An 18,839-nucleotide genomic window follows, 5' to 3' on the forward strand; every position below is an offset into this window, starting at 1 on the left:
CACAGTCCGAGCCTTCAAGTGTCACCAAGTTCCTGGCACCAACACAGCACCCCCACAGCTTACGAACCGTAACCCGTACGCCTTGGGAATGTGGGAGGAAACCCACGTGGTCACGGGGAGAATGCATAAATGCCTTATAGACAGCAGTGGAAGGGACAGAATGAGTTGGTGGGCGGAGTGGGGGAATGAGTACAAACTGGTGATAGGTGAGACCAGGAACGGAGGAAGGTGGGAGAGTAGAGGAGGGAGATGAAGTAAGAAGCTGGGAGGTGATAGGTAGAAGAGATAAAGGGCTGAAAAACCAGATTCTTCAGAGGCAACAGCACAGTAAAAAGCCCTTTCTACCCAAAGAGCCCATATCATCCAATTATATACAGCCACGTGACCAATTAACCTACTAACCCGTGCATCTTTGAAATGCGGGAAGAAACTGGAGCACAACCCCCCCCCCCCCCCCCCCCGCGGTCAAGGACAGAACGTACAAACTCTTCCCAGACGCCCCTCTCCTGTGCGCGATTGCTGTCACCTCAGAAAGTCATACATCACCAGCGGCGCTCACTACGAGATGCAGCGACTGCATTGGTGCAGGAAGACACGGGAGCAGTTTGCACCCAGCGCAAGGAACGCGAGAGCCTGGGCGAGGGAGAAATATTGGCCAGGGCACCGGGGAGAACTCAAACACCAGAGATTCTGCAGGTGCAGGAAATCCCCAGCAACACACACACACACACACAGAATCGCTGGAGGGATCCAGCAGACCGGGTAGCACCTATGGAGGGGAATAAACAGTCTTCTACTCATCCCTTCCCAGGTCCTCATCCTCATCCCACTTCCCTTCCCCTTCCCCTGGCTCACCTATCACAGGTCATCTTGGACTTCTTCCCCCCTCCCACCTTCTTACTCAGTCTGCCACCCCCTTTCTTTCCAATCCTGAAGAAGGGTCTCAGCCCAAAATGTCAATTGCTTAGACCCCACCACAGAGGCTGCCTGACCTGCTGAAATCCTCCAGCATTTTGTGTGCCTTCTCTGCCTGGGCATTCCACACAAGAGGTTCTGCGGTGCTGGAAATCTAGAGCAACACACAGAAAATGCTGAAGGAACTCAGCGGGTCATGGACTTTCGCCAAAATGCCGACTGCTTCATTCCTCCCCATTCCTGCCGGCTCTGCGAGTTCACCCAGCACTTCGTGCCTTGCTCCAAAGAACTCTCCCACTTTTACCACGGGATCGTTCTGGACCAGAGGAGAGTCTGGTGACAACACGATGCGAAAGGCAGCGGCATCGATGGAGCAGATTGCACCGGGGCGCCCGGGGTCAAATCTAGAAATCCAACCCGCAGCTCTCCTGACCCAGAAACGCCGAATCTCACTCCTGGACACGCAGGCTGACAGCTCGATCTCAGTGCAAGAGGACACACACTGGGAAGCAAGCGGTGGCCATGATCAGCCCTCGGCTACCTGCGCCGAGAAACAGATAATGGGGCGGCGAGGAAAGGTCACCTGCCTCGCTCCTCCGCGGCGACCCCCGGCGCTTTCATCTCAAATCGCGGCAGAGTGCCGAGGGAGGATGGAGACTTTGGTGCCAGAGAGAGTCAAACTTTCTTTGGGAGAGAAACCACAGTAACCCTCCAACTCCGGGTTACACCAGCTCTCCCACTAACTGACCCCACCCATTATAAAACCTCCAGCCTGCGATGGAGCCCCGGAAGAGAGGACCCTCTCCAACAACCCCCGAGGTTGGACACGGCTCCCTCTCCCCTCCGGTCCCAGAAAACCCACCCACCGCGGACCCCCACCTCCCAGCTCTCGCTCCAAGCACCATTAACGCATACCCTCAGAGAGGGTGGCCACACGGTCGCTGGGGTGACTCCCTCCGGCCGGACAGGACGAGGGGTCTGGACCCCAAACGCCGACAGGCATCTCCCCGCCCCCCTCCCCACAGATGCTGCCCGACTCGCTGCGTTCCTCCTCCAGCGAGTTGCTCCAGTTTTCAGCATCCGCAGTCCCCGGTGTCTCCGCGCACCTCTCTTCTGTCCTCTTTGGGATGGGTCAGCGGCTAAACAAAAGATAATGTACAATACCAGGCAGCATCTCCTGGTCAAAATGTAAAGCCTCTCCCCCATCGCAAAGCCCACGAAACAACTACTGGTGGGATCCTGCTATATCTGTCGGCCACCTTGCAAGAAGTACTTGGGTGGTCTGAATTTCACTTTGGGACGTCGCCACACGAACGCTGACCACGCTTTTGTTGCGGTCTACCTGCCCAGTTGCATTGTCCACCACCTCCTCCCACAGCCGCCAGCTCCCGGTCCTTACCGTCTGCTGGAGGTCGGGAATCCCGATGCGGAATACCATCATACTGAAATCGGTCTGGATGGGTCTCGGCGGGGCGACGGTGGAGTCAGCGCCGGCGCCGCCCCGCACGGCCCCGTCCTCGGAGCTCTCGGTGTCAGAGTCGGAGCCACTGCGCCTCTCATCATCACTGGAGACCGGGCTCTGTGGCATGGTTGAGCGTAGCCTGGGCTAAGGAGAGAGCCGGTACATCACCCAGCGCTGGAGGTAGAGAGAGAGAGAGGGAGAGAGATGGATAACGGCATCCTTTAATTCCCGGAGTTCCCAGTCGCACAGTGAGCAGATTCCACACGTGTAAGAATCCTCTCCGTGTAACACACACACACACACTCACTCAAAGAAAGAAAGAGAGAGAGAGAGAGACAGAGGCACACACACCCCCACCCACCCACACACAAAGAGAAGCGCTTGCCTTTTGCGGTCATTTTGACAGCCCAACAAGTAACTACAGAACGGGCTGCGAGTGAGGTCCCGATCTGCTTCACATCAAAAACGGGCACATTCCACCCGCACCTTGTCACCGTCCGAATACCACAGCCCCGCTGGATGGGTCACACTTACAATGGAGCGAAGTGCGCATGTGTGCGAGTCTGTGAGTGAGGGAGATTATTCCACATCCCTCTTTTCCGAAGCAGGAAAGGGGGCGTGGGCAATTCAGCTGAAGAGCGCGCAGTCACACTCCCCACCCACTGGTCCCGCACATGATCTCCATTTTCTGCCTTTGTTTCAATCCCCCAACAATAAGACACAGTATTCTCACAGCCGGTGGGGGGGGAGATACGGATCTCTACAGAAGATGCGGGCATGGAAAGGAGAGGGGTGATTAGCACTCGGCCCCCCTGGGCGACACGACCCTCGCTGCCTCCCGGACCCCCGGCTCTGTGGGCGCACACGCACCTTGCCTCTCTCTGTCCACACCCCTTCACCAGCGGCCGTGTGCATGTGCGAACACCGCACGCTGTGGCGGCGTGGAGATCACACGCACCCCCCAACAGCTCGCCGGCCACAACGGAGAGGGAATCCGGGCAAAACCCGACCGATGTCTTCAACTAACCGGCCCTCGGAAGTTCAGCCGGATCTTAATTGGAAGTCCGGGAGGCGACGGGGGTGGAGGTGGCGTTTTGGGAATTGTCGGATGCCCCCAGTCACGTTGCGGCTCTCTCCCACCAACCCGAAGCAGGGGCAGGCCGCTTGGCCCTTCCAGGGCGTTCTGTCCTTCGATCGGATCACCGGCTGATCTTCAACACGAGCACCACTTTCCTGCCGTAAGACTAGAAATTTCTGAACGCAGGAAGGCGCCAAGGAACATGGCGAGAAAGAGCGGGAAATTGGTATTGAGGTTGAGCAGCGCTGGAACAGACTGTTCGGCCCATCGCATCGTTACTGGCCACGAAGCTAAACTAAATCCCATCTGCCCAACATTCCCTCTTTTTTTTAACAAGTCCTAAAAACTGTGCGGCAACGAAGGCTCTGCGCGCGGAAACGTTTCAGTTACGTGCGGCTGTACACCAGTGAAGTCTGCCTGCATATGGTCCATATCCCTCCAATTCCTTCCACATTCCTCCTGCAGCCATTTTGAACATCTCCATCTTATCTCCCTAACGAGGCTGGGTGAATGAGGTCATAGATTAAGGATGAAAGGTGAAATATCTCACAGGTAGATAGGGTAGTTAAGAAAGTTTATGGGGTGTTAGCTTTCATAAATCGAGGGATAGAGTTTAAGAGATGCGATGTAATGATGCAGCTCTATAAAACTCCAGTTAGGCCACACTTGGAGTACTGTGTCCAGTTCTGGTTGCTTCACTATAGGAAGGATGTGGAAGTATTGGAAAGGGTACAGAGGAGATTTACCAGGATGCTGCCTGGTTTAGAGAGTATGGATTATGATCAGAGATTAAGGGAGCTAGGGCTTTGGAGAGAAGGAGGATGAGAGGAGACATGATAGAGGTGTACAAGATATTAAGAGGAATAGACAGAGTGGACAGCCAGCGCCTCTTCCCCGGGGCACCACTGCTCAGTACAAGAGGACGTGGCTTTAAGGTAAGGGGAGGGAAGTTCAAGGGGGATATTAGAGGAAGGTTTTTTACTCAGAGAGTGGTTGGTGTGTGGGTTGCACTGCCTGAGTCAGTGGTGGAGGCAGATACACTAGTGAAATTTAAGAGACTACTAGACAGGTATATGGAGAAATTTAAGGTGGGGGGTTATATGGGAGGCAGGGTTTGAGGGTCAGCACAACATTGTGGGCCGAAGGGCCTGTAATGTGCTGTACTATTCTGTGTTCTATAAGAGGAAACTGAGGGGGAACTTCTTCACATAGAGGTTGGTGCGAGTGTGAAGTGAGCTGCCAGTAGAAGTGTGGATATGGGTTTGGTTGTGACATTTAAGAGAAGTTTGGGTTAATGAATGACCACACCAACTTGAGTGTTCAACCAATGTTCAAAAGACAACAAACTGCAAATACCAAAAGAAAGATATAATAATAATAATAATAAGTAATAAATATTGAGAAAACAAAATGAAGAGTCCTCAAAAGTGAGACAATTGGTTGTGGAAATATTTCAGTGATGGGGCAAGTGCAGCTGAGTGAAGTTATCCCCTTTGGTTCGAGAGCCTGACGGGTGAGGGATGATACCTGTTCCTGAACCTGGTGGTGTGATACCTGAGGCTCCTGCGCCTTCTTTCTGATGGCGGCAGTGAGAAGTGAGCACGTCCTGGGTGATTCCTCATGATGGAAGCTGCTTTCCTGCGACAACGCTTCATGTAGATGTGCTCAGTGGTGGGGAGGGCTTTACCCGTGATGGAGTGGGTAGAGCCACCATCTCACATCTCCACAGACCTGTGTTCAGTCCCGACCTCTGCCACTGTCTGTGTGGAGTCGGCACGTTCTCCCTGTGACTCCACGGGTTTCCTGCCACATCCTACGTGTGGTTTAAATGTGTGGTTAAACGGTGGGCATATTAGATATTTCCTATTTCCGAGATAAAACACAGACAACACATGAACAGGCCATTCGGCCCGCAATATCTGTGATGAGCACGGTGCCAAGTTAAACTAAATCTCTTCTGCCTCGCCGTCCCTCTAATCCCCACCATAGAGGACATCTTCAAAAGGCAGTGCCTCACGGAGGTGGCACCATCACTAAGGACCCTCACTGCCCAGGACATGCCCTCGTTGCGTCAGTACCATCAGGGAGGAGGTACAGGAGGCAGATGATCCACACTCAGCAGTTCAGATACAGCTTCTTCCCCTCTGCCATCAGATTTCTGAACTGTCCATGAACCCACGAACACCACCTTATCATTCTGTTTGCTATGCGCTATTTATTTATTTTAGTAAATGACAGTAATTTTACATCTTTGCAGTGTACTGCTGCAAACAACTAATTTCTCGTCACATCAATCAGTGAAAATAATCCTGATTCTCATGCCCTGCATATTCACATACTTCTCTGAAAGCCTCATAAACATCGCTATCATAGCCTGAACTGGTTGCATCCTGGCCTGGAGTGGAAGCGCCAATACCCATGAATGGAAAAGCCGGCATAAATTGGAGGACGTCCCAGTCCATCACGGGTAAAGTCCTCCCCACCACTGAGGTCCAGCGTCCACTCTGTGCTCTCTTCTCTGCTGCCATCAGGAAGAAGGTCCCACACCACCAGGTTCAGGAACAGTTATTACCCTTCAAATAATCGGGCTTCTGAACCAGAGTGGGTATCTTCACTTAACGCTGACCTGATTCCACAACCTCATCTTCAAGGGCTTTACAACTCATGTTCTCAACGTTATTTATTAGTACAGTATTAATTATTATTATTGTTTTTTTCTTTTTGTCATCTTTTGAACATTGATTGTACGTCGTTGTGTATAGTTTTTCATTGATTCCTCCGTGTTTCTTTGTACCTCCTGTAAATGCCTGTAAGAAACTGAATCTCCATGGTAACATATACTTTGAACTTTGACATCTGCAACACTACCCCAGCAGAACATTCAAGTTGATGGGAAAGTAGGGAGAATACAATTAAATCAGAGTGGGGTTAACGTGAATGGCTGCTTGTTAGTGTTGGCTCTCTGTAAGACCTATTCTCCAATTCTACACACCAACCTCTTTTCAGTAGCTTTGCCAATCTTCATCCAAAGTTTTCATCCAATTACCTCATGGGAGCCACAACAGAAGCAGCCTCCAGCGCACAGTGCGATCTGAAATAAGTGCAGAAAACGCTAAGGATGCCCAGCATATCGGGCAGCATCTGTGTGTGGAGAGACAGATGTTAAACCCCACTGCCTGTCGCATGCATCTCCTCACATCACTCTTAATTCCTTTCTCCTTTGCATTAAAGCTGTGACCTTTGAACCTGCCTCCTCCACCGAAGGATGGCTCTCACTGTCCATTCTATAAGACCGTAAGACATAGGAGCAGACTTAAGCCATCGCGTCTGCTCATTCTTCCATCATGGCTGCTTTATTATCCCTCTCCATTCCATTCTCCTGCCTCTCCCCATAACCTCCAATGCTCCTACAAATCAAGAACCTATCGACCTCCACTTTAAGTATACCCAATGACGACATTCACAGCCATCTGTGGCAAGAAATTCCACAGACACACTACCCTCTTGCTAAAAGAATTCCTCATCACCTCTGCTCTGGACGGATGTCCGAGGATACGTCCTCTGGTCCTACACTCCCTCACTACAGGAAACATCTTCTCCATGTCTACTCTCTCAATATCAGATATTTATAGAAATCCCCTGCACATTATTCTAAACTCCTGCAAGTACAGGCACAGAGTCATCGAATGCTCCTCATACATTAACCCTTTCATTCCTGGTATCATTCTTGTGAACCTCCGCTGGACCCTCTCCAATGTCAGCACACCCTTTCTTAGTTAAGGGGCTCAAAACTACTCACAATCCTCTGAGTGTGATCTCACCAATGCCTTATAAGCCCTCAGCATTCCATTTTTGCTTTTATATTCGAACTCAAACTGCAAGTGAACCTTTAGGGAATCCTGCACAAGGACACAGCTATGGAAAGAGAAAAAGTTAACGCTTTCAGTTCCGTTAAAGGATCCCAGATTTGAAACATTAACTGTTTGTCTCTCCACACACAGATGCTGCCCGATATGCTGGGCATCCTTAGTGTTTTCTGCACTTATTTCAGATCACGTGTCTGCAATTTGTTTCATTTTCAGTTACCCCTTATTCTACATTGTCTGTTCAACAAAAAATGCATTAAACACCATCTGCAGTTCCATCTACTCCACATGCTATACACCTTCCTGTACCAGCAGGTGGTCTCTATCGTGTTGCAACCTCTATCCTCTCCACATGTCACAAAACTTCCAAAGGCCCCTTTCATCCCTAGGGAACACCTTCCTCAACGAGCTTCCATATCTTCTGCTGCCTATTACCTAGCCAAACCAGCACCCTTGTGTTCAATGTCCCGCTTATGCATCAACTCTGCTGAACAGCCTATCACAGGACATAGAAAACTATCGAGGTACATATACGTCACCATACACAACCCTGAGATTCACTTTCTTGCTGGCGTACTCAATAAATCCATAATAGAATAATAACCGTAATAGAATCAATGAAAGACTGTGCCAATTTGGAAGTTCAACCAGTGCGCACAGGTCAACAAACTGTGCAAATACAAAAAGGAAGAAATAATAATAAATAGCTAAGCAATAAATTTTGAAGGCATGAGATGAAGAGTCCTCAAAAGTGAGTCCATAGGTTGTGGGAACATTTCAGTGACTGGGTAGGTGAAGTTGAGTGACGTTTGACAAGAGCCTGATGGTTGAGGGGTAATAACTTTTCCTGAACCTGGTAGTGTGAGTCCAGAGGCTCCTCTACCTTGTTCCCGATGGCAGCAGTGAGAAGGGATGACGGCCATCATTGCTTTCCCGTGACAGCGTAGAAAAATACAGCACAGTAGAGACCCCTGGGCCCAAAATGTTGTGCCAACCTTTTAACCTACTCCAAAATCAATCTAACCCTTCCCTGTGTAACGCGCTGGAAGGTTACACTGCTAATGTAATGGCCTCTCTGTAAGGTTTCACTGCTAATGTAATGGTTTCTCTGTAGCAGTGATGTTTGGGTTATGACGAGAGATAATGGGGACTTTGGAATGTGTGCCGTCCAACGAGAGGCGTGGTGTTTCTTTCTTGTGGGTCTGAGAGAAGGGATTTGCGGTCTTTTGTCGGTGAGAGATGAAGAGAGAAGGCTCGAGTGGAGAGAGTTGGTAGACCGCCGGACGGAGTTGACTTGGAGTCCGAGGGTCAGCGATGCTCGGAGGTCGATGGGGAATGAATGGATGGAACCGTGAGTTCCAATGTGCACGTTAGACAGTTTCTTTATTTTCTTTACTGACCCTATAGTCAGAGTAAGATTTATAAAGTTCAATCATTTAATTGCATATGGTGTACTGTCTGATATTTTGCGGTGCGGATTTGTAACCGGGCAACACATCACACAGAATCCACACAAACAAGATTTCTCAGTTTGGCTGGGCCAGAGGCTGTCTTCTCCTAGACAAACACATGCCAGCTAAACTTAAAGGTTACACCTCTTACATAGCCCTTCAATTTTCTGTCATCCATATGCTTATCTAAGAGTCTGTTAATGTATCTGCCTCCACCATCGCGGGCCAGGCACCTACACATTCCGTGTAAAAAAAACCTCTGACATCCCTCTATACTTTCCTCCAATCACCTTAAAATTATGCCCTGCTGTGTTAGCCATTTCTCCCCTGTCCACTTGATCTATGGCTCATATCCTCTTGTACACTTCTACTGAGTCACCAATCATCCTCCTTCACTCCAATGAGCAAAGGCCTAGCTTGCTCAGCCTATCCTCAAAAGACGTGCTCTCCAATCCAGGCAGCACCTCAATAAACTTCCCCCGCCCCCTCTCTAAAGCTTCCACATCCTTGCTATGATGAGGTGACCAGAACAGAACGCATCTCCAGATTCTGTACTGCCTTTTCAGACGTCTTCTAGAAGCCCATGTGACCCAGAACAAGGATATTATGCTCTTCACATCGCACATCAAGACATTCTGTCAAATTGGTTAAACAATGATTTGACCTTAAGGAGCAAAAATTGCTTGAATGAATCCATTTTCCCCAATCAATCAGTCTATGTATATGAGCTAATCTTAAGTATATACGGCCACCCTCAGTAGTTATTGGTAGATTGTGTTTTATAGAATTACTTTTATATGTGTATTTATTGTGGTCTTTATGCTTGTCATGTTTTTAATGCTACTTCACATCCAGTGTAACAAATGTTACTCCTGACATTTGTGTACCAAAGAGTGGACTCACTTTCTGGGATTCTGCAGTTTATTTTCTGTTTCCATTTTTACTGTTTGCACAATTAGTTCTTTTTTCGCACATTGGATGTTTGACAGCCTTTGTTGTGAGTGTTTTTGTGTTGATTCTATTGTGTTTGTTTGTTTTATGGCTGCCTGAATCTCAAGGTTGTGTATGATGCACATACTTTAATAATAAATTCACAGTACTGTGCAAAAGTCTTTTATATATATAGCTAGGGTACCTCAGACTTTTGCACAGTACTGTAGTAATTTTATGTATTGCACTGTACTGCTGCCACAAAAAAAAACAAAAATCTTGACGTGTGTGAGTGATGATAAACCTGATTCTGATGTGGGTCTCTATTGTGGACTGGGAGTGGGAAGGGGGCCAGGAGAGGGGAATCATGGTTAGGGAAAAAGGGGAAGGGAGAGGGGAGGGGGCAGGAAGCACCAGGGAGACGTTCTGTAATGATCAATAAACCAATTGTTTGGGATTGAGAGACCTTGCCTGGTGTCTCAGGGCTGGGTGGAGTCTGCATCTATGGCAACCCCTACCCCTGGCACTCCTTCTCTGCCTCCTGTCACACCCCCTCCCATGGCACTCCATCCTCACCATTCCCAACATCCTTTGCACCCATCAGATTTACAAGCTCACTCTCTGCTCCACATTGACAAATATAGTACAGTGCAAAAGTCTTAGGCACCTCAGTCTTATATATATATCTAAGACTTTTGCACTGTACTCTACATATGTACCATACAGTGGATTAGTGGGAATGACTTACTAATGAGTAACTCTTGTCTAGTGCTTACCACTCCCTGTGTGTGTGTGTGTGTGTGTGTGTGTGTGTGTGTGTGTGTGTGTGTGTGTGTGTGTGTGTGTGTGTGTGTGTGTGTGTGTGTGTGTGTGTGTGTGTGTGTGTGCGTGTGAGTGTGTGTGTGTGTGTGTGCGTGCATCAGTACCAGTGATTCTCACAGTATGGTCATAGTGTTATACACCTTTCAGCCCCACTCATCCATGCTAGCCAAAGGGTTTATCTGAGCTCCAATTTCCCTTCATCCTGACCCATTTCCTTCTGAACCTTTCCTATCCTTGTACCTGTCTAAACATGGTTAAAATATTGTACGCACCTCCACCACCTCATGCCGTACACTGACCAACCTCTGGGTGAAAGCCCTCTGGTTCCTTTGAGATTTCCCTCCTCTCACCTAATTCATCATTCCTCAACCCTGGACAAAGTTCAAAACAAATTTATTATCAAAATTCATGTGTCTCTGTACATCACCTTGAGATTCATTTTCTTGTGGGCAAAGACCATGCACTCACCCTGTGCATATAGTTCAGGATTTTATGTGCATCTAACAAGGTCACTCCTCAGCCTCCGCGGCGGAAGCAGCCTCATCCTGGCCAGCTTCGCTTTGTCCTGCTGTGTGACTGTATGACCTGTATTCTTCTGAGTTTACAAGAGGAGGGTGAACTTCAAGGATTCAAAGCTTAGCTTTATTTGTCACGTGTACATCAAAGCATACAGTGAGAGCAGGAGTAGAGTTGCTCTCGTCCTCACCCACCACCCCGTGTATCCAGCACATCATTCTTCGCAACTTCTGCTACTGTCAATGGGATACTATCCCAAACACATCTTTACCTTCCCCTCCCTCCTCTCTTTGCCTTCCATGGGGATCGCTCCCTCCGCGCTCTTCTGGTCTATTTGTCCCTCGCCTCTAATCTCCCTCCTGGCACCTAACCCTGCAAGCGAATGGAAATGCTACACCTATCCATTCACCTCCTCCCTCGCCTCCGTCAGGGGCTCGAACAGCCCTTCCGGGGGAGGCAACGCCATCTAATCTTGCGTCCGGTGCTGCCGTCGCGGCCGGTTCTACATTGGTGAGACCTGGCGGAAACTGGACGACCACTTTGCAAAGCACCTCCACTCCATGTGTCAAGAGCAGAATTCCTTGTGGCCAACCACTTCAACTCCTATCCTCATTCCCGTTACAACATGCCAGTCCGTGCCCTCCACCTTCGCCAAGATGAGGCCACTCTCAGGGTGTGGAGGAACAACACCTCGTATTCTGTCTAGGTAGCCTCCAACCTGATGGGCATGACCATCAATTTCTCCTTCCGGTAATTTCCTCCAACACCACCCCCCCCCCCCCCCCGCCTTCTTCTATTCCCAGCTTTGGCCGCTTACCTCTTCTCCTCACCTGCCTATCATCTCCCTCTGATTCCCCTCCTCCTTCCCCTTCTTCTATGGTACACTCTCCTCTCCTATCAGATTCACTCCTCTCCAGCCCTTAACTTTTCCCAACCCACCTGGCTTCACCTATCACCTTCTGGCTAGTCCCCCTTCCCCTCCCCCCACCCTTTTATTCTGGTGTCTCCTTCCCCCTTCCTTTTCAGTCCTGAAGAGGGATCTCAGCCCAAAACGTCAACTGTTTATCCATTTCCATAGATGCTGCCCTGCTGAGTTCCTCCAGCATTTGTGTCAGCGAAATGTGTTGCCTGTATCAACGACTAACATAGTCTGAGAATGTACTGGAACAGCCCACAAGTGTTGCCAACATTGCCTGCCCACAACTTACTAACCCTAACTGGTACGTCTTTGGACTGTGGGAGGAAACCAGAGCACCCGGTGGAAATCCATGGAGTTATGGGGAGAACATACAAACTCCCTACAGACAGCGGCAGCAATTGAACACAGGTCACTAGCGTTGTAAAAAGTTATGCTACCCGCTACAGTACCATAAACATTGAAATACAGAAATTTGTGAGGGAGAAGGACACGGTAAATGGTGAGATGCTTTCACCAGTGGGAGAATCTCAGACAGGTGACTTAGTTACCAAAGAGGGAAATGGTCATTGAAAGCAGGGGTGTGTGTAGGCCTCCGTTAGTCTTGATAGACCATGGATTTGCACCTTGGGAAGTTTCCAGGGCGCAAACCTGGGCAAGGATTTTTTATGGAAGACCGGCAGTTAAGGGTGTATAAGTAACTACTTCAAAGTCAAAGTCAAAGCAAGTTTATTATCAAATTATGCGTGTCATACGTTATAAGATCATGAGTCATAGGAACAGAATTAGGCCATTCAGCCCAACAAGTCTGTTCTGCCATGGCTGATCTATTTTCCCACTCAAACACATTCTCCTGTCTTACAGGAAAATAAAGATAAAGAATTTATGAAAAAAAATATACACAAATGAAGACTGAGAAACAACCCATGTGCAAAAAGCAAGTCATGCGAATACAAAATAACTGAAACATGAGCTGTAGAGTGCTTGAAAGTGAGTCCATAGGTTATGGAGTCAGTTCAGAACTGAGGTGAGTGGAGGTATCCAGGGTGGTTCAGGAGCCTGATGGTTGTAGGGTGATAACTGTTCCTGAACCTGGTGTCATGGGACCTAACCTTCTGTCCCTCCTGTCTGATGGTGGGGGTCCTTGATGATGGATGCTGCCTTCTTGTGGCAGTGCTGCTTGTAGATGCGCTCAACGCTGGGGAAGGCTTCACCTGAGATGCACTGGGCTGTATCCACCACTTCCCTGGGCATTGGCGCTTGCATACCAGGCCATGATGCATGCAACCTTCTCACGGAGGTTAGAGAATCTCGGGAATTCTATGCCCTGCCTGGGATATGTGGAGGCCTGATTGTTAGAAGCATTTAAAGCGAAGTAGATGGATTCTGGAAAGACCGGGAGGTTGAGGGTTCTGGGGAAGAGGCACAGGAGGAGTGATACTACTCGAGGCAGAGCAGCCATGATTACATTGAATGGTGGGATAGGTTTGAGGGGCCAAAGGGCCTATGAAGAGTCCTGGAAAATAATCTCATGTACTCCCATAGTAAATTTACTTTGAACTTCGATGATATGTCCTGAAGGACCTCATCCCAAAACATTGACTGTTTATTCCCCTCCACGGATGCTGCCTGACCTGCTGAGTTGCTCCAGCATTTCGCGTGTGTGCTTTGAACTATTCCTGCTCCTATTTTCCTGTGCTCCAAGAGATCCCTGGGGGTGGGCTCGACCCCATGAGGACCTGACTGATGGGGAAAGAAGCTGGCTCACTGCCAACAGGCATCAATAATGTAAAGATGATATTAAATCAGTGTCTGTACAAGAACGCAGCTCGACAGGAAAGCTATCAATGATTTAAATATGAAAGTGTTGCACTTCAGCGATACACAGGCACGGTGCACAATAACTAGTACAGGCTGAGTGGCTTGTCACTTAAATACATCAATGTGATGTTACAAGCACAGATACCTATACTGTTGGGAAGCAACTGGTAAGAATTTACTTATTACGTTTCTCCAGAAACATACTTGTGACGGTTTCAATGCTTTGCATCATGTCCAACAAACTGGACCAACTCCTCACCAGAACTTTTCTGAGGCCGCTATATTCTTTGCAGTTTATTGATGCTTAAAGGGCATTGTGATGGGAAAGGCTTAGAGCAGGGGCTCAGAACCAGAATCAGAATCAGGTTTAATATCACCGACATACGTCGCAAAATTTGTTCACTTTGTGGCAGCGGTACGTTGCAATGCACGGTAATAGAGAGGAAGAAATAAAACCGTGAATTACAGTATGTATAGTAAATCGATACATTAAATAAAGAGTGCAAAAATAGAAATTAAAAGGTAGTGAGGTAGAGTTCATGGGTTCAATGTCCATTCAGAAATTAGATGGCAGAAGGGAAGAAGCTGTTCCTGAAGTGTTGAAGCCTTCAGGGTTCTGTACCTCCTTCCTGCATTGAGAAGAGGGCATGTCCTGGGTGGTGGGGGTCCTTAATGATGGACGCTGCCTTTTTGAGGCACTGCAAAGGTTTAAAATCAGAGGGAGAGGTTCCCAAACTTTTTTATGACATGGTCCAATACCATTAAGCAAAGGTCCATGGACCCCAGGTTGGGAGCCCTGGATTAGAGGTATATGGGTCAAACGTGGGCAAATGGAACTAGCTTAGGTGGGCACCTTGGTCAGCATGGACAAGTTGGGCTGAATGGCCTGTTTTCATGCTTCATGACTTTACAACCAGTATTCTTCAGAGTTCCTCAAGGGGTGTTCTTATTCAAACAAGGGGCATTGCTTTGAGATCAGAGAGAGAGGTTTAAATGGGACATCTAAGGCAGCTTCTTCCTGCAAGGGTGGAAGAGGTAAAGGGCAGAAAGAGAAGGAATTCCATTCCCGGTTCTTGTTCAGCTCTCAGCCCTTCTCCTCTGCAGCCCGTCCATCTTGACTGAGAGTGAGGTTTGATCCATCTAGGTGCCAGGACGGATTGGAAAGGTCAGGTACAGGCTAAAATGTGGCGGTGGGAGTCCAGATCCAGAGCGTGCAGATGCGACAGGGCCCAGGTCCTAGTGTGAGGAACGACCCGCTGTTTGGATGGTTTAAACGCCTGGCCGGATGGATTGAAAAGGTAGGGTGTCAGGACACAAGGCAAGGGTTGGGCAGGTCCTGTTTGTTGCTCTGTGATGTTTACACAGCTCTGTGCTGAACTGAGGTTAAAGCTGTGGCCTACTCCGGCTGCTTCGGGCTCCACCATGTTTACTCGGCTCTGCGTTGAGCTGAGGCCGAGGCTGTGGCCTGCTCTGGCTGCTCTGGGCTTCGTGTCTATGGACTCACTTTTGTTCTGAATGCTATTTGGTTACTTTTATTGCTCACACAATTTGTTCTTTATTCTGTCCGCACATAGGGTGTTTGACAATTTTTTTTATATGGGTTGCTTTGGGTTTCTTTGTTTTGTGAACTCTGAACCTCCCTCCTCCCTTTCTCCTATGGCCCACTCTCCTCTCCAATCAGATTCCTTCTTCTTCAGTCCATTAGCTCTTCCACCAATCATCTCCCAGCTTCTCTCTTCACCCCCTCCCCACCACCCACCTTCCCCCTCACCTGGTCTCACCGCTCGCCTGCCAGCTTGTCCTCCTCCTCCTCCCTCCATCCTCTTATTCTGGCTTCAGCTGCCCTTCCTTTCCAGTCCTGATGAAACGTCGACTGCCCATTCCTTTCTGTAGACGCTGCCTGATCTGCTGAGTTCCTCCACCATTTTGTGTGTGTTGAACGTAATCAAGGACCCCTGACACCCCAGTCAATCTGTTCTGTCCTCTTCCAAAATACAAAAGCTTAAGAACGTGTACCTCCAGACTTAAGGGTAGCTTCTATCAGACTCTCATATACTTGCATTCTTGATTTCCCAATCAAATACATTGCACCCTATTTCTCTGCAAATGTAACACTCTACCCTGAGATCCTTTAGCGACTTCAATGTACTTATAAACACAAGAGATTCTCAGATGCCGGAAATCCAGAGCAATAAACACAAACTGCTGGAGGAACTCAGCAGGTCAGACAGCGTCTGTGGACGTGAATGTGAAGTGATCCATGTGGATCGTACACAGAAGCTTTCCGTTGTATCTTGGTACGTGAGACAAAAATAAACCAATTCCTGAACCTAAGATTCAGGATGATGCAGCGGTGACAGCGGTAACAGCTTCTCATGAATTGAGTGGTTCGGTCAGAGAATGTGAACAATGACACATCCTGGTTATATTCAGAGAGTCATAGATCACTACAGCTCAGAAACAGGTCCTTCGGCCCATCTAGTCCATGCTGAACTATTACTCGGCTGGTAAAATTCCTTCATAAATCAAGCATATTTTTGGAAATAAATACATAAATAAATACTCCCCTTCAGAACACCCCAGTCCTGAAAAATATAAATAAAATAAGAATCAGGCTTATTATCATTGGCATATGTCATGAAATTTGTTGTTTTGTGGCAGCAATACAATAAAAAACTATAAATTGCATTAAGAAATATATATTAAAAATTAAATTAAATAATTAGTGCAAAAAAGAGCAAAAATCATGGGTGAAGAGCAAAAATAGTGATTAAACCAAACAGTCTGAGTCCCCCATGTTTCAATGACACCTCCACAGTGGTACGGGGTTCTTGAGAGATAGAGAGAGAGAAGGAGGGTGTGTTTCTTTCAGATATTTTTCTTTTTTAACTAATATCCACATTGTTTTCAGCTGATGGATGAGCCTGCATTAATGGAAGATGCACACAGCTCTTGGCGGGATCCTGAGGTGGAGAATTAGCACCTTTCATTATGAAGAAACAAAAGCCTGGGCCTAGTTCAGAATAGGGAAAAAAAACTCAGGCATTATGAAGAACAGCATTTGTTCCTAAAATAATCTCATAACGAGCTGCTGATTTTGTTGTAATAATAATATTTAAGCATCAACAAAGAAAACTGAAGGATTCCCAAGTCTGCCTGATGTCTTGCTGTTAAACCATCTGTCACCGTGGCAACACAGCGGGAAATGTTAGGTTAGTCATGTTAACGTGACCCTGGCTCCTGGCCTCTAGACCTGAACTAGAATCACTCATCAAATAGACCAAAATTCACCGTTACCATCCAGAATGACAGAATCTTGGAATGTGACCCACAAGATAAAATTCTATGACAAAGAAACACATTGTGCAATTGAACACAGTAAAATATAACACAGGCCAAAAAAAAAACACCAGGCTAAAGAGAAGGCTATTTGCAAGACTGATGGTAGAAGGGGGAGATTTTAATTAATGGGCAATACTGAATAAGAAATAATTGACCTGAAAAAAAGACTTGAGATGGATGAGAGGTTGCTGTGCTGTGGAAGGTGATCAACAGGAACTGATAACTCTGGCTGTTTCCTGCTCTGCAGTAGCTGCTTGACTAACCGAGCACTTCCTACTGTGTTCCAGATTTAGAGGATCTGTGGTATTTCCTTAATGGTGAGGGTGCGGAGAAGATGCTTCCCTTCATGGGGAGTATCTGCATGCATAAAAATACCTCGACACAGAAGTTGGGAGGTCATTTTTCAGTTGTACAGGTGAGGTCACAGTTGTGTTCAGTTTTGGTTGACCTGTTATAGGAAAGATGTTATTAAAATGGAAAAATAATAGGTTTACAGCACAGGACGTTGCCAGGTCTCGGGGTCCTGAGTTATAAGGGAAGATTTTACAGTTTTTTTTTCTGGAGCAAAGGAGAAAGAGGCATGATTGTACAGGAGCGCAAAATAAATCATGAATGGCATAAGTAGGGGGAATGCACTTGGGCTTTTCCCCAGGGTTGAAGGATCAGAATCGAAATCGTTGTTTTATGCAGAGAGGGGAGAATTTTAATAGGAAGTTGCGGAGAACTTTGCACCCAGAGGGCAGTCAGCATATGGAAAGAGCTGCCAGAGGAAATGGTTGAGGCAGGTGCATAAACAACATGTTTGGATAGCGATGCACCATCAATAACTCTCGGAGACGGGAGGCGAACGATAGGCTTTTATTAGCTGCAAACGTGACCACAACATCTTGGAGACTGAGGGAGGAGCAGTGCCTCCAATCGCCTTTATACAGGGGTCTGTGGGAGGAGCCACAGGAGCAGTCAGCAGAGGGGCGTGTCCAGACAGGTATACACATAGATTACCACAGATAGGTAAATGGATTGGGGTTCAGAAGGATATGGGTCAAATAGAGAAGAATTGATTGGCATGGGCCGTATGGGCCGAATGGCCTGTTTCTATGCTGGATGACTCCAAGTCTGTTATATTCATGGAGAGACAAAAAAATCCAGCTGACCAGTCAGAAAAATCCCCCTCCTCGCAGAGAGCAGGGAGAAAGTGTAGCCTGTCTCCCACAGGGAGAGCTTGAAGCAAAACACTGAGTTGCATCTATGAGGAGGTCGAATAAATTCATCCTGGTGGACAAATGGAGTTTCCTAACCTTTGAGAGCTGCAGCAACATGGTCAAACTGTGAGAACTAGGTCAAACTGTAGAAACGCGGTCATGCTGTGGAAATATGGTCACACTGTGGAAATGTGGTCACACTGTGGAAATGTGGTCACACTGTGGAAATATGGTCACACTGTGGAAATGCGGTCACACTGTGGAAATATGGTCACACTGGCAATAGGGTCACACTGTGGAAATATGGTCAGACTGTGGAAATGTGGCCACATTGTGCAAATATAGTCACACTGTGGAAATGTGGTCACACTGTGGAAATATGGTCACACTGGCAATAGGGTCACATTGTGGAAATATGGTCTCACTGTGGAAATGTGGTCACACTGTGGAAATGTGGCCACACTGTGGAAATGTGGTCACACTGTGGAAATGTGGTCACACTGTGGGAATGTGGTCAC

General features: G+C 47.8%; 1 protein-coding gene across 3 annotated transcripts in view; it reads right to left on the reverse strand.

Annotated features, from left to right (window-relative positions):
• LOC140719351 (SH3 and multiple ankyrin repeat domains protein 1-like) overlaps nt 1–18,839 on the reverse strand; it is a 512,322-nt gene that overhangs the window by 432,699 nt on the left and 60,784 nt on the right. For 2 of the 3 annotated variants that reach the window (XM_073033930.1, XM_073033928.1), the window contains exons 1-2: nt 2,763–2,881; nt 2,315–2,551 (exon numbers count right to left, since the gene is read on the reverse strand). In XM_073033930.1, the coding sequence (XP_072890031.1) occupies nt 2,315–2,503 (189 nt within the window). In that variant the 5' untranslated portion in view covers nt 2,504–2,551; nt 2,763–2,881. Of the gene's footprint in view, nt 1–2,314; nt 2,552–2,762; nt 2,882–18,839 lie in introns of those variants that run through there. The other variant, XM_073033929.1, reaches the window with a different exon arrangement.

The sequence above is a fragment of the Hemitrygon akajei genome, chromosome 31, assembly GCF_048418815.1.
Source record: "Hemitrygon akajei chromosome 31, sHemAka1.3, whole genome shotgun sequence".
Classification (NCBI taxonomy): domain Eukaryota; kingdom Metazoa; phylum Chordata; class Chondrichthyes; order Myliobatiformes; family Dasyatidae; genus Hemitrygon; species Hemitrygon akajei.